Raw genomic sequence first — 13,777 nt, 5'->3', positions numbered from 1 at the left:
AGAAGTCTACATTTTCATTATAATATCCTTAAAAAGTAGTCATCTAGGGGCAGCTAGGTGGTGCAGTGGATAGAGCACTTGTGAACAAGCCCAGTGTTCTCTGGGCTCTGACCTCAGCGCATTCTATTCATGGACCACCCTCAAATCCAGTGAACTAACAAATTCGAGGGATGCTGGCCAATTATTTTGGACCAGTGTGTAGGGACTGCTTCTCTTCTGGACCCTCAGGTAGTTTGCACTCTTGTAGGCAGAGAAACTTCCTCTTTTTCTCTTTTCTCTCCCTTAGATCCTAGCTAGGCTTTCCTATCATTCAGGGCCATGCAAGCTCTCCTTACTAATATTTAATATACTTTAATAAATGCTTAATGACCCCAAACTGGTGCAGTAGTCTCTAATTTCTAAGTAACAAATATATGATAAACCCCAGCAAATGTTCCCTACACTTCGAACAGAAATAGGGTGATCACATATAGTTTTACTCATCACAGAACAACGAATACAACAATTACAGTCACACAGTGAAACTGTGTGCCAGCGCATAAAGGAAATTATTTAAACTAAATATTAAATAGAAAACATGATTTTTAATGAGAAATATCAGTGATCTCACAGCAAGATCACTCTATTTCACAATCACACCAATTAGGTATATTTTGAACTACAGCATACACAAATAACTCTAATAGTCTTGTGTTAGACTTTAAAAGAAGGAACATGAGGAAAGGGAAAAATATAAAAGTGAAATTCATAGATAACTCCTAAATCTAATTTTAGCCATGGTTTGACCTATTTCTCAAATGAATCCTTTAAAAGTCCATTTGAAATCAATTGAATGATGGATTTTTCTCTTCCTTTCCTTCCCCTGCTTACCTTTTTATGGATATGTTAACAAGTAGTAAAAATGTCAGAGGAGGGAATCAAGGGGAAGTCAGAGTATACATGAAAAAAACATATCACTTGCTAAGTTAGATAATTATCTTCTGAATAATTGAGACAGGAAGAGCTGAGTTCAAATCCTATCTCTGACACATTGGATCTGGGACCCTGGACCAATAAGGTAACCTCTCAGTGCAGGTAGAGGGAGTTCTTTACATAGTGTTCCCTATATTGATAAAAAAATACTGATCAAGTTAAAGTAAAAAAAAAAGTGAAATGCATCCCCTAATTTATCATAGAAAAGCAGCATGATGATGGGGAAAGAATTTTTCCCCCGTGGCCTTCAGACAAGAAGCCCTGGATTACAGTCTAGTTTTGGCTACTATTCAAACATGCCACCTCATTGGGATGAATGTTCTTCTCTATAATAAGAAGTTTGGACTACATAATCTCTATGGTTCCTTATAGATTTATATTCAGTGAAACTATGAATCAGTACTTTAGGGAACTGACTTAGTAAATTGCCTGCTATGAGCAGAGGTCTTAAAAGATAAGAGATTAGAAGATGTATGAGATGTGTTGTAGGAAATCAAATAAGAGTTAGAGTAAAAAAAAATCATAGAATTGGTGAAACCAAGAAAACTATGGAGTATGACATCTTCAGCAAGGCAAATAGAGAGAAAAAAGAAGAAAAAGGTATATGTAAAGCACAGGTAAAATACGAAAGTCAAAATAAGAGATTTTTTTTTTAAAAAAATGCTTTCATAAGACAACATTTTCTTAAGGTGGATTCACTTAAAAGAGTAACAATGAAAACTTGTATTGACAGAGTTTTTAAACATACAGTGTGATATAGGATAAGAAGTTTAAAATTCCTTTATAAATGGAAGTTGAGTCACTGTGCTTCTGCCCATTTCTAATGTCACATGACTGCTAGACTTTTAAATTCTACCATGATGTTCAGTCCAAATCAATAAGAGAGTCTTTGCTCTCTTCTCATTCAAACCCAATTGAAAACAATCATGAAAAGAATAGGCATGAGCATTGAAAACAAAAACCCTTACCTGCAACATAATCACCAAAACCAATAGTTGTTAATGTGATGACCACAAAATAAATGGCATCCAGGGCACTCCAACCTTCTATGTGCTTGAATATGACCGCGGGCAGAGCAACAAAGAGAACACACCCAAACAATATGAAGATGATTGTTGAGATGATTCGAATTTTAGTTTGACTCACATTCCACTTCTGGGCATGAAAAAAAAAAAGAAGACATTCATTATTGGTGTGCCTCTAAAAACAAGTACAAGTAGCCATATTGCTTAATTCTCTTAGTGATATTAACTATCACTTATCTATACATGTAGATGATATGTGTGATGGAAATAGTCTTAAGGTAAGCATTTTTTATTTTTTGTTTGTTTTATGGGGCAAGGAGGGTTAAGTGACTTGTCCAGGGTCACACAGCTTGTAAGTCTCAAGTGTCTGAGGTCAGATTTGAACTCAGGTCCTCCTGAATCCAGGGTTGGTGCTTTATCCATTGTGCCACCTAGCTGTCCCCAAAGTAAGCATTTTTAAAATAATATAATTAATTGGGGTTTTTTTTTGCTTAGACTAAAATATTTATTCCTTCAGGGAAATTAGGGGATGTCTTTTTAGAAGTATCTTTAGTTGAGAGGAGACAGTGAGCCTGGGACTCAATATTTGCTCTACATAATGAGATAATAAAATGACATTCTATTTCCTGACTTTGTATATTTGTGGCTGACCTCCACACCTGGAATTCTTTCCTTCTTAGTTTTTGCTTCCGGGCTTCCCTGGCTTCCTTCAAGTCTCCACTAAAATGTCTTCTGCAAGAAATCTTTTCCAGTCCTCTTTAATGCTACTGCTTTCCATCTGAAATTATTTCTAAATTATCCTGTTTATATATTGTTCATGTTGTCTCTGCCATTTAGATCACAAGGGTAGGGTCCGGTTTTTTGCTTTTCTTTGTATCCCCATCATTTAGCAAAGTATCTGATATATAATAAGTGCCTAATTAATGTTTTTTTGACTTGACTAAAATAAAGGTCATGGCCATAATATAGGATCCTGGGGTTATTTAGCTTACTTGATTAGAAGATAGATGGGAGGGAAGGAAGGAAGGAAGGAAGGAAGGAAGGAAGGAAGGAAGGAAGGAAGGAAGGAAGGAAGGAAGGAAGGAAGGAAGGGAGGGAGGGAGGGAGGGGGGGAGGGAGGGGGGAGGGAGGGAGGGAGGGAAGGAAGGAAGGAAGGAAGGAAGGAAGGAGGGAAGGAAGGAAGGAAGGAAGGAAGGAAGGAAGGAAGGAAGGAAGGAAGGAAGGAAGGAAGGAAGGAAGGAAGGAAGGAAGGAAGGAAGGAAGAAAGGAAGGAAGGAAGGAAGGAAGAAAGGAAGGAAGGAAGAAAGGAAGGAAGAAAGGAAGGAGGGAAGGAGGGAAGGAGGGAAGGAGGGAAGGAAGGAAGGAGGGAAGGAAGGAGGGAGGGAAGGAAGGAGGGAGGGAGGAAGGGGGGGGCAACTAGAGTTTAATTAAGTGCTTACTAGTCCTAAGGACCTGGGTTTGGTTCCCACCTGGGCCTGTTTTTCCCCAGTTTGATGGCCTTAACAAATGAATTTCTTTTATGAAATGATGCTCTTCATTACAGAGGAGATAGGCAACAGGTTATGGATGAATCTTTAGGAAAATATCACTGTCAATATAAGAAAAGCAACCCAAAGTTCATACCTTTAACAGGAGGTCAGTAAAATCTTGTCCATGAATTGACTATATGATCATATCAAGAATAACTATTTATATACAAATGTATAAATCATAATGAAGATGAAGAAACAAAGAGAATAGGGATATGCAACTTAGGACACTAGTACCAGTGAATAGGATAGGAACCATATCATAGGCTCCTTTTTAATATTGTCTTTTCTTTCTCATTTGTCTTCTCTCTCTTTCTTAACTCCTACCTTTCTCCTTTTTGTACCTTCTTACCTTTTCTTTTATCCCTCTTTCTTCCTTTGCTTTCTGAGTGTTCCCCTGCCAATTTCTTAGTTTTATCAATGATACCTGCAGGGAATGTTTTGCCTTACAGAAGTACTTTATTATCTAAGAACATGATGTCCTCAGACAACAGTAACAGTCATCACGATGGCACACCATCAATGTACATAAAATTATAGCAAAATGAATAATCATAAAATAGCAATTCTCAATTATTCACAGGGATGTTTTTAATAGGCAATTTTTAGTACCAAGCTGGCTGTCTACTGCCAACCAGTACAATTCTAGAATAACTCCTTATCCCATAATCACTTGCTAATTGCACAGGATACAAGCTAATTTAAATATTAGCCAAAATAAAGTTTAAAAACTGAAAAAAAAATGTGTCTTTTATGGTAGCCAATAAATGTCTGTTGAATGGAACATACATGTAAATCTAGATTATTCTTGATATTTTTTTATTTGGGACTGGATCTATGCTTTTCTTCATGTAGGGAACTCAAAGTGAGGGGCCTCCCTCTACCAATGCAGATTCCCACCTGCACTTCAAGTTCTAGTCTTAAAGAGTTGCCTGGGGCACTGAGAGGTTATGACTTGCCAAAAGTCACATAGTCATTAGGTGTCAGCAGAAACACTTAAATCCAGCTCTTCTTGACTGTGAAGCCAACTTTTTATCCATGGTGTCATGCTTCCTCTCATGCCCGATAATTGTTGTTGTTGTTGTTGTTGTTATTCAATCCTTTCAGACTCTTCATGAGCCCACTTGGGCTTTTCTTGGCAAAGATACTGGAATGGTTTGCCATTTCCTTCTTCAGCTCATTTTACAGATGAGGAAACTGAGGCAAATGAGGTAAAGTGATTTGGCCAGGTTTACACAGCTTATATGTGTCTGAGTCCAGATTTGAACTCAATAAGGTGAGTCTTCCTTATTCCAGGCCCAGCATTCTATCTACTGTACCATCTAGCTGCATTATTATTATTATTATTATTATTATTATTATTATTACTATTACTTACTTAATTAAAGAAAAGTAATTTATACTCTTAAAGGCTTAAAAATCACTAAATCAAGTTGTATATTTTTAATCTGGTATTTAAATAGGTAAATCATCACTCAATTATCCATAACAGGCTGTTGTGAGATTCAAACAAAAGAATGTATAAAAAGTGCCATGGATTTTAAAGTGCTATACAATTTCAATTAGCTAAAATCTAGGTCATAAAATATAGTAAGATATAAAACCTTCTTGTGATTTGAAAAATAATATATTTACCTGGAATATAAAATAAAATTATTTTTTCACTTAAATTTACTTTGTTTTCCTCATCAAACACTTGCAAGTTTAGTAACAAATATTTGTGGTAAAATATTTAAATACTCACAATAAATGTATCTTCTACTTTGGCAATTCCTTTTCCGAATATTGTTCCTAGTTGATCTCCAACTCCAGCCAATAGAAAACCAAAAAGGGGAATGCCCAGTAAGGCATAGATGATACAGAATATCTTTCCACCTTCTGTACGTGGTGAAATGTTTCCAAAGCCTAAATCACAAAAATACTTCAGCTATTTACAAATTAGTGATATATGGAAATACATGTCAAGACAGCAAGTAAGTGAAAAAAAATTACATAATGTTTCACAATGAACCCACCATGTACTGCTCATGCCATTGTGATTTTATTGGGTAATCATTTTAAACTAATATAAAATGTCTTTCATTGAATGTTTTGGGGTATAAATGGAGGGTCAGGATTACAGGAAATATATATATATATATATATAATCCCATTGTTTTACATTTCAACAACATGATATATACAATTTATAACATAGAAATTGCAAAAATAATAAGAAAACTTTTAATTAAAATATAACATTTCTATCTAAAAAGTTCTGCTGAATTTTGTAAACATTTGTGGGCACTCAATATGAAAAGTGCATCTCACTCTATCTTGTTTTGGGGGTTTTTTGGTGCAACTCTATCTTAAATGTTATCAAACAATTGTTAAATTATTCTAAGAATTTGACTTAAGAACTTACTTTTAACTTTACTTTCAGATAATGATAACACTATAATAGTAGTGAACATTTACATAGCACTTTATCATTTGGTCCTCACAACAACCCTGTGAGGTAGGTGCTGGTTTTATGTCTTTTTTACAGATAAGGAAAATGAGACTAAAAGGGGTTAAATGACTTCATAACATAGATAAGAAGTTTTCAAGGCAAGAATTAAATTCCATCCTTACTGACTTCAAGACCAATGTTCTCTCCATTATACTACCTGGCTACCTCTTGACAATTATAAAATGATTCATTTGATCAGGCATCCAAGATTTTCTAGGATTGGCAATTGTAGATTATGGCTTTAATTTAACCAGTTCAACACCATCATCTTTCATGAAATGGCTAAATTTCTTAAATTAAAATCTACCTTCACTTATTAAACTTTATTATGGAATGTAAAAAGTTGACAAATGTTCCAGGCGTTTAGGGCACTCATGGAACGTGAAAGAATCATGGTTTAAAGAGGTTTTTCTGCCTAACTCTCAAATTAGAAAAGTGGTAATGTATCATAGTGTGAAAAAATAATGGGGTTCTATGAGACCCAGAGAACCTGGCCAGACCTTTCTTAAGGCCAGCCCAGAGTCAGGAGAATTTCAAAGGACATGTGGTTAGACCTTGGACTGTGAATAGGGATTAAAACCACTCCTACCTGAAGGCTTTTTCCCCTTGAAGGGCTCTATACTCTGACATCAGCAAACACTGTACTGAACCACCCTCAAATCCAGTAAACCAACAGATTTGAATTATGCTACCCAGTTAGTTTTGGGCAGTGTGGAAGGGCTGCCTCTCTTCTGGAACTGCAGGGAACTTCTGGGCACAAACGCTCTGATGCGCTCTTGGCCTGAGCCTTGTAGGAGGCTGCCCCACCTCTCTCTCTCTCTCTCTCTCTCTCTCTTTCTCTCTCTCTGTCTCTCTGTCTGTCTCGCTCGCTCGCTCTTCTATCCTAGGTACATAGGGCTTCTGAACTTTTGGAGCCATGTGTTCTCTCTTTACTAATATTTAATATGCATTAATAAATGCTTAATGCCCCCAAACTGGTGCTATAACCTCTAATTTATAAGTAGCAATAAATTAGAAAGCCCAGCTAAGTTCTCTAAAACTTGGGACATAGATAGGCACTCCCATATAATTTTACATGCCACAAGAACCAAGGTTGAAAAGAGAATTAGAGAAACACAATTTTAAAAAATTCTGTGTCATCCTAGAGACCAATCATTTAATAATGATATAATTTAATAATGACATAATGATCAACTATTAGGAGGTAATGCACATTCTGTGCACTGTGCTACTCAGACCACATCAGAAATAATGTGTCCATTTCTATGTGGCACAATGTAAGAGGTGACATTGACCCAACTTGTTCCCATGTTACATAAGAAATGGTTGAGAAAGAGGGAGACATTTAGCTTAGAGAAAAGAAGATTGAAGGGAGATATAATTGGCTTCAATATTTGAAGATATCTCACCATAAAAGAGAGAAAAGACATTCTCTGTTGTTCTCTACCTGTGCAAAGAAGTGACCCTGTAGTTTCTACTTTGAGGATATGTCTAAAGAAAAACCCTGATGTTGGAGATACAGAATTGAAAAGAGTGTGCATTTATCAAAAATTAAGAAGTATATACAGAATAGCTAGGTTTTTGAACATGGGATTTCACATTCATGAAAATTACACTAGGTTTTTGCAATACACTGAAATCAATTCTATAAGCATTTAAAAAGTGAGTGTCTCCCATACAAATGACATTGGAGATACTAAGATAAAATGAAATATGTTTCCGGTTCTCAAAGAGTTTTACATTCTTTTGAGAGGGGAGAATATAATGTCACACAGACAAGTAAATGAAGAGAAAGACAGCACTAACAATGAGGGGGATTAAGGAAGGATTCCCACTGGAGGCACCTTGAGTTGAGCCTTGAAGGATGCTAAGAATTTTCTGAGGGGGCGGTGAAGAGGGGGAATGTTCCAGGATCTGGGGACAGTATATGCAAAGTCAGAGGCTTAGTAGATGGGATGCCAATTATGGGGAAGAACAAGTAGGACATATTAGTTGCAACATAGAGTGTGTGAAGGGGAGGAATACGAATGTCTGTAAAGGTAGGTGGGATCCAGACAGTGAAAGGCTTTAAATGCCAAGCGGACAAATTTGTGTGCCTTCCAAAGACATAGCTGGATGCTTTCCCTTTAGCCAAACAAAGGACATGGACTAACATTTATCCAGCTTTCATTTAATTCAATAGACATGTAATATAAGTGCTGGTTCTGCACTAGGTACTGTGCCAAGTGATGAGAATGAATTTATGATTTTTTACATAATGCAATTTAGAGAATAAATCATTTGGGGAATAAATCATAAGAGTAATCAGATATAATTCTGAATGTCAAGCACTCGAGCTCCAGGAAACACAAATATCCTATCACCTTTGACTTTCTTCCCCTTCCTTCTCCTCCACATCCTCCTCTCCTAGTACTTTATAACAATTTTAAAGTTTGCAAAGCCTTTCAGTACATTTTTTAATTTGAGCTTCATAACAACCCTGTAAGGTAAATACCAAAAGTATTATTATCTTCTTAAGTATCAGGATATTGAGGCTTCAAGAGGTTAAGAAATCAATCATTCACATAGCTAATAAGTATGAGGTTTGAACTCAGGTCTTCCTGAGTCCAAGTCTATCACTCTATCCACTGGAACACACTAATTCTTTTTTTTTTTTTTAATTTTTGCAGGGCAATGAGGGTTAAGTGACCTGCCCAGGGTCACACAGCTAGTTAAGTGTCAAGTGTCTGAGGCTGGATTTGAACTTGGGTACTCTGGGTACTCCTGAATCCAAGGCCAGTGCTTTATCCACTATGCCACCTAGCTGCCCCTGGAACACACTAATTCTATAAGGCTCACTACAATTCTCTGATTGAACCATTTTTTCTATTAATCATATGAAGATATTGAGTTCAAATCTTGTTCAGAAGCTTAATAGCTATATAACATGGGGCAAGTTACTTAACCTTGTTTGCCTCAGTTTCCAAAGGAAATGGCAAACCGCTCTGGCATCTTTGCCAAGAAAATTCCAAATTGGAGTCAGATATGACTGAAATAACCAACCAACCAACAAAAAAAACTTATCCTATCTCAGTTATGCTATATTATTACTGAGATCCATTTCCTTTCAGAGAAGAAAAAAGAACAAGGGACATCAAAGGCAAATGATAGGTAAGAGTCTCTATATAAAGGGAGAAGCTGGAGGAAATCTCAGGAGGACATGTCTTGCTCTCCAAGCAATAATGATGGTGTGCCACAGAGTCCCTCAGGTGAAAAGTCATTCATTACTGGTCAGAGCAAAAAGAGTGGAGTAGCAGTGATTGATGGCTTCCTGCTGACTGTTACCAAGGTTGCTATTTGTCAACCTGACAAAAATAAGAAAGAGAAATACTGCTGTCTTAAGGCGTACATCTGGGACAAGACAGAGGTTGTCTACAAATTTTTCAAATCAATTGATCACTACCTACTCCTTTTGGTTCATGTGGGGATACATAATACTGCCAAAAGTAACATAGAAATATCACTAAAGATTATAAAATTGAAATTCCAAGAAAAAACTAAAGACCTTACGTGCCCAAGTATTGATATTGTTGAGGGACTTTAATTAAAAATGGACAAGGAAGGAAAAAACTGCCTCTCTCCTTCCCTCCCTCATCTCCCTCATTTCTCTGTTTCTGTCTCTCTATGTCTCTATGTCTCAGTCTGTCTCTCTCTGTACATCTCTCTCTCTCCCCCCCCTCCTTCCTTCCCTCCCTCTCTGTTTCTCTCTCCTCCCCTCCTCCCTTTCTCCTGTCTCTATATATCTCAAATATAGCAACAAATAAAATATGGAAATAAGACCAAGTGAGAGGTAATCCTCAAGAAAAAATACCCAAGAAAAGGACCATATAAAAATGTATAAAACATGGGTAATAAACATTGAACCAGAGATTTCTTCATAAACTTCTACTGTAATGCTTCATCATGGCTCAGAGATGACCCTGGATTACAAAAGTAAAGCAGAGAAAGAAGCGATTTATAGAAATATGTATATAATTATTAATATATGTACATGTATACGTATGTATGTATGTGTGTATAGCTATTTGTGTCTAATGGTAGCGATTTCTAAGGCAAGTGACTGAGGGAAGGAAAAAAATTTACATGATAACTATTATATATTTAAAAGGAATAGCAAGTTGATTTGCAGCTTCATGTGCAATCATTTCTTATTATACTATGCTATAGAAATGCTTGTTTATTCCATAAATTTAAAAAAAAACAACAAAAGTGAAGCCTAAGTTCTAGCAAGTTCTTTTTCCAAGATGGGAAGGCTTTAGGTATGAAACATTCAGGCAGCCGTCCTTGCATAAACTATGCTAAGTGCAGGGAGAACTGATTTATCTCATTTAGTTTATTACCAGGTTTTCTGTAATGCCAGATCAAGAGAATGATTTCTTAGCACTAAATTTGTGGAATAATTTAGATCGTTTCATTGTTATACCAATTCATCCAAGCTACAAGCACTGAATATCAATTCAATAGGCATTTCTTAAATGAATAGCCTTTGGTCTATGACTTATGAAGGCTAGCCAAAGGCACTGGGAACATTTAGCTTGGAGAAGGGAAGAATCAGAGGAGGCTTCAGGAGAGACACAGAAAGAACTATAAGAACTAATTCAAATCACAGGAGAATCGAAATGGACCTCAAAGGCCCTCTAGACCACCCTAGACAAAAGAAATCCTCACTGTCACATACATGAGAAGTATCTAGACTTTATGTGAAAAACTCCCAAGATGGAGCAGCTAGGTGGCGCAGTGGATAGAACACTGGCCCTGGATTCAGGAGGACCTGAGTTCAAATCCGGCCTCAGACACTTGACACTTACTAGCTGTGTGACCCTGGGCAAGTCACTTAACCCCCACTGCGCTGAAAAAAAGAGAAAAGGAAAGAAAAACTCCCAAGAGGCGGAAGTCATTACCTCTGGAAACTGCACTGCACTTCTGGACATATCTAATTGTTAAGGAGAGTTTTTGTGTTTGCTTGTTTTCTTCCAGCTATCAAGCTTAAATTTGCCTCCCTGGAACTTCTCCCAAGAGCTTCTGGTTTTGCCCTCTTGGGCAAACAAGACTAATCCCTCCAGCATATCACAGCCCTACAAATAGTTAAAGACATCAATCATGCCCCACCCCCTTTAGATTTTCCTAGCTAAACATGTTCAGTTCTTTCAATTGATTCTCATTTGACATATGTTCTAGGTGCTTCAGTATCCTGCATGCCTACTATGGACACTGCAATTTATCAACCTCCTTCTTAAAATGCGCCATGCAAATTTGAACAAAATACTGTAAATGCGGTCAGTTTAGGGCAAAGTACAATGGGATTGCAAATTTTTTATTATTGAATCCTGTGCCTCTCAACTCATCTCAAGAAACCATTAGTTTTTTTTTTATCTGCCATATAACAATGCTAACTAGCATCATACTTTGAGTCCACCAACACCCCCACATCTTTTAAAAATGGCCAAGTTTTTTCTGTTTTATATTATTGACTACTTTATGTTTCATTAGTATATACATCTTTATTTTTTATATCAATGTTAAAAAAAACTTTGTGTTCCAAATTCTCTTCCTCCCTCCCTCCCCCCCCCCCCAAGAACTCAAGCAATTCAATATAAACTATATATGAGCAGTCATGCAAAACATTTCTACAATAACCAGGTTGTGAAAGAAAACAGACAAAAACAAAACTTCAGATAAAGGAACTAACAAACAAAAAATTATGCTTCAATCTATATTCAGACACCATCAGTTCTCTCTCTGTAGATGGACTGAATTTTTCATAGGACCTTCAGATTTGTCTTGGATCATTGCATTGCTGAAAATAAGTCATTCATTGTGGATCATCTTACAGTATTGCTATTATTTTGTATACAGTACGTTTCACATTGCATCAGCTCATGTAGCTCTTTCCAGGTTTTTCTGATAGAATCCTGCTCATCATTTTTTATAGTAAACTACATTTATATAGTACTATAAAGAGAGATTTCCTTATATTAAACCCATGAGGTTGATTATTGCAACAACAGTAATAGATAACATTTATATAGTACCTCATACCTGCACCATACACTTTATCATCAATATCAATTATCATCATCATCATCAATCCATTTTCATTATCATCAACCAATCCCCATCTTCATCCAATCATTATCAATCATAAAATCATCATTATCACCTTACATTACTCTTGCCTGTGCTTCACAATTTTTTCACACTTACTTTTGTTAACTGTTTTCCTCCATCCTATTCCCTTTCCATAATATTTACTCTATTTCATATCTTCTTTTACCCTATTCCTCCACAAAATTGATTTGCTTCTGGCTACCCCCTCCCCCAATCTGGGCTTGCTTCTTTCACCCTCCTTCCTTATCCCCTTCCCCTCCTAGTTTCTTGCAGAGTTAGATAAATTACTCCAGCCAATTGAGCATGTGTTGCTCCCTCCTTGAGCCAACTCTGATGATATTAATATCTTTGAGCCAGTTCTGATGAGTATAAGGCTCATTCACTGCTCTGCTGCTCCCCCATCTCTCCTCCCCACTCCATAAGGCCTTTCCTGTATCTTTCATGTGGGATTTCACCCCATTCTCCCTCTCCCCTTCCCCTTCCCCAGGTGCAGTCACCTAACCCCTCAATTTGACCCCAAAGATGTCATCATTTGAAAGCTAGGTGACATAGTGGACAAAGCACCCACCCTGGACCCAGGAGGACCTGAGCCCAAATCTGGCCCCAGTCACAAGAAACTCACCCACTGCTTGAACTAAGCATGTCATCCAACTCCAACCACCCCACAAAAATAAAAAGATAAACAAAAAATAAATGCTTTACAGATATCATCCTTTCATAATCAATTCCCACCTATGCCCTCTGTATAAATTTATTCCTATCATCAATCCTAATACTGAGAAAGTTCTTATGAGTTAGATGTATCATCTTCCCATGTAGGAATGTAAACAGTTTAATAATTTAACTTCCCTCTTAATTTATTTTTCCTGTTTACCTTTTTATGCTTCTCTAGGGTCTTTCTTGTATTTGAAAGTCAAATTTTCTATTCAGTTCAGGTCTTTTCATCACAAATACCTGAAAACTCCTCTTTTTCATTGAAGTCCCATTTTTCCCCTGAAAGATTATACACAGTTTTGCTTGATAGGTGATTCTTGGTTTTAATCCCAGTTCCTTTGCCCTCTAGAATATTATATTCCATGTCCACTGATCCTTTAATGAAGAAGCTGCTAGATTTTGTGCTAGCTTGACTGTGGCTCTACAGTACTTGAATTGTTTATTTTTGGCTGCTTGCAATATTTTCTCCTTGACCTGGGAGCTCTGGAATTTGGTTATAATATTCCTGGGATTTTTCATTTTGTGCATTCTTTCAGGAGGTGATTGGTGGATTCTTTCAATTTCCATTTTACCTTCTGCTTCTAGAATATCAGGGCAATTTTCCCTGATAGTTTCCTGGAAGATGATGTCTAAGCTCTTTCCTTGATCATGATTTTCAGATAGTCCAATAATTTTCACATGATCTCTCCTGGATCTTTTTTATAGGTCAGTTGTTTTTCCAAGGAGATATTTCACATTGCCCTCTATTTTTTTATTCATTTGGATTTGCTTTATTGTGTCTTGATTTCTCATAAAGTCATTAGATTCTATTTGTTCAATCCTAATTTTGAAGGAATGATTTTCTTCAGAGAGCTTTTGTACCTCCTTTTCCATTTGGCTTTTCAAGCTGTTGACTGTTT

The 13,777-nt window shown here is 36.7% G+C and overlaps 1 protein-coding gene across 7 annotated transcripts in view; it reads right to left on the bottom strand.

The window, feature by feature from the left end:
* The window catches only part of KCNK2 (potassium two pore domain channel subfamily K member 2), a 301,669-nt gene that overhangs the window by 81,994 nt on the left and 205,898 nt on the right, over positions 1-13,777 (bottom strand). For all 7 annotated transcript variants that reach the window (XM_043999510.1, XM_043999513.1, XM_043999509.1 and 4 more), the window contains exons 4-5: positions 5,271-5,431; positions 1,941-2,127 (exon numbers count right to left, since the gene is read on the bottom strand). In XM_043999510.1, the coding sequence (XP_043855445.1) occupies positions 1,941-2,127; positions 5,271-5,431 (348 nt within the window). The remainder of the gene's footprint in view (positions 1-1,940; positions 2,128-5,270; positions 5,432-13,777) is intronic.

Source organism: Dromiciops gliroides, chromosome 4 (genome assembly GCF_019393635.1).
Source record: "Dromiciops gliroides isolate mDroGli1 chromosome 4, mDroGli1.pri, whole genome shotgun sequence".
NCBI classification, from domain to species: domain Eukaryota; kingdom Metazoa; phylum Chordata; class Mammalia; order Microbiotheria; family Microbiotheriidae; genus Dromiciops; species Dromiciops gliroides.
The sequence above is the reverse complement of the archived record's forward strand: the minus strand, read 5'-3'. Positions and strand labels throughout refer to the sequence as shown.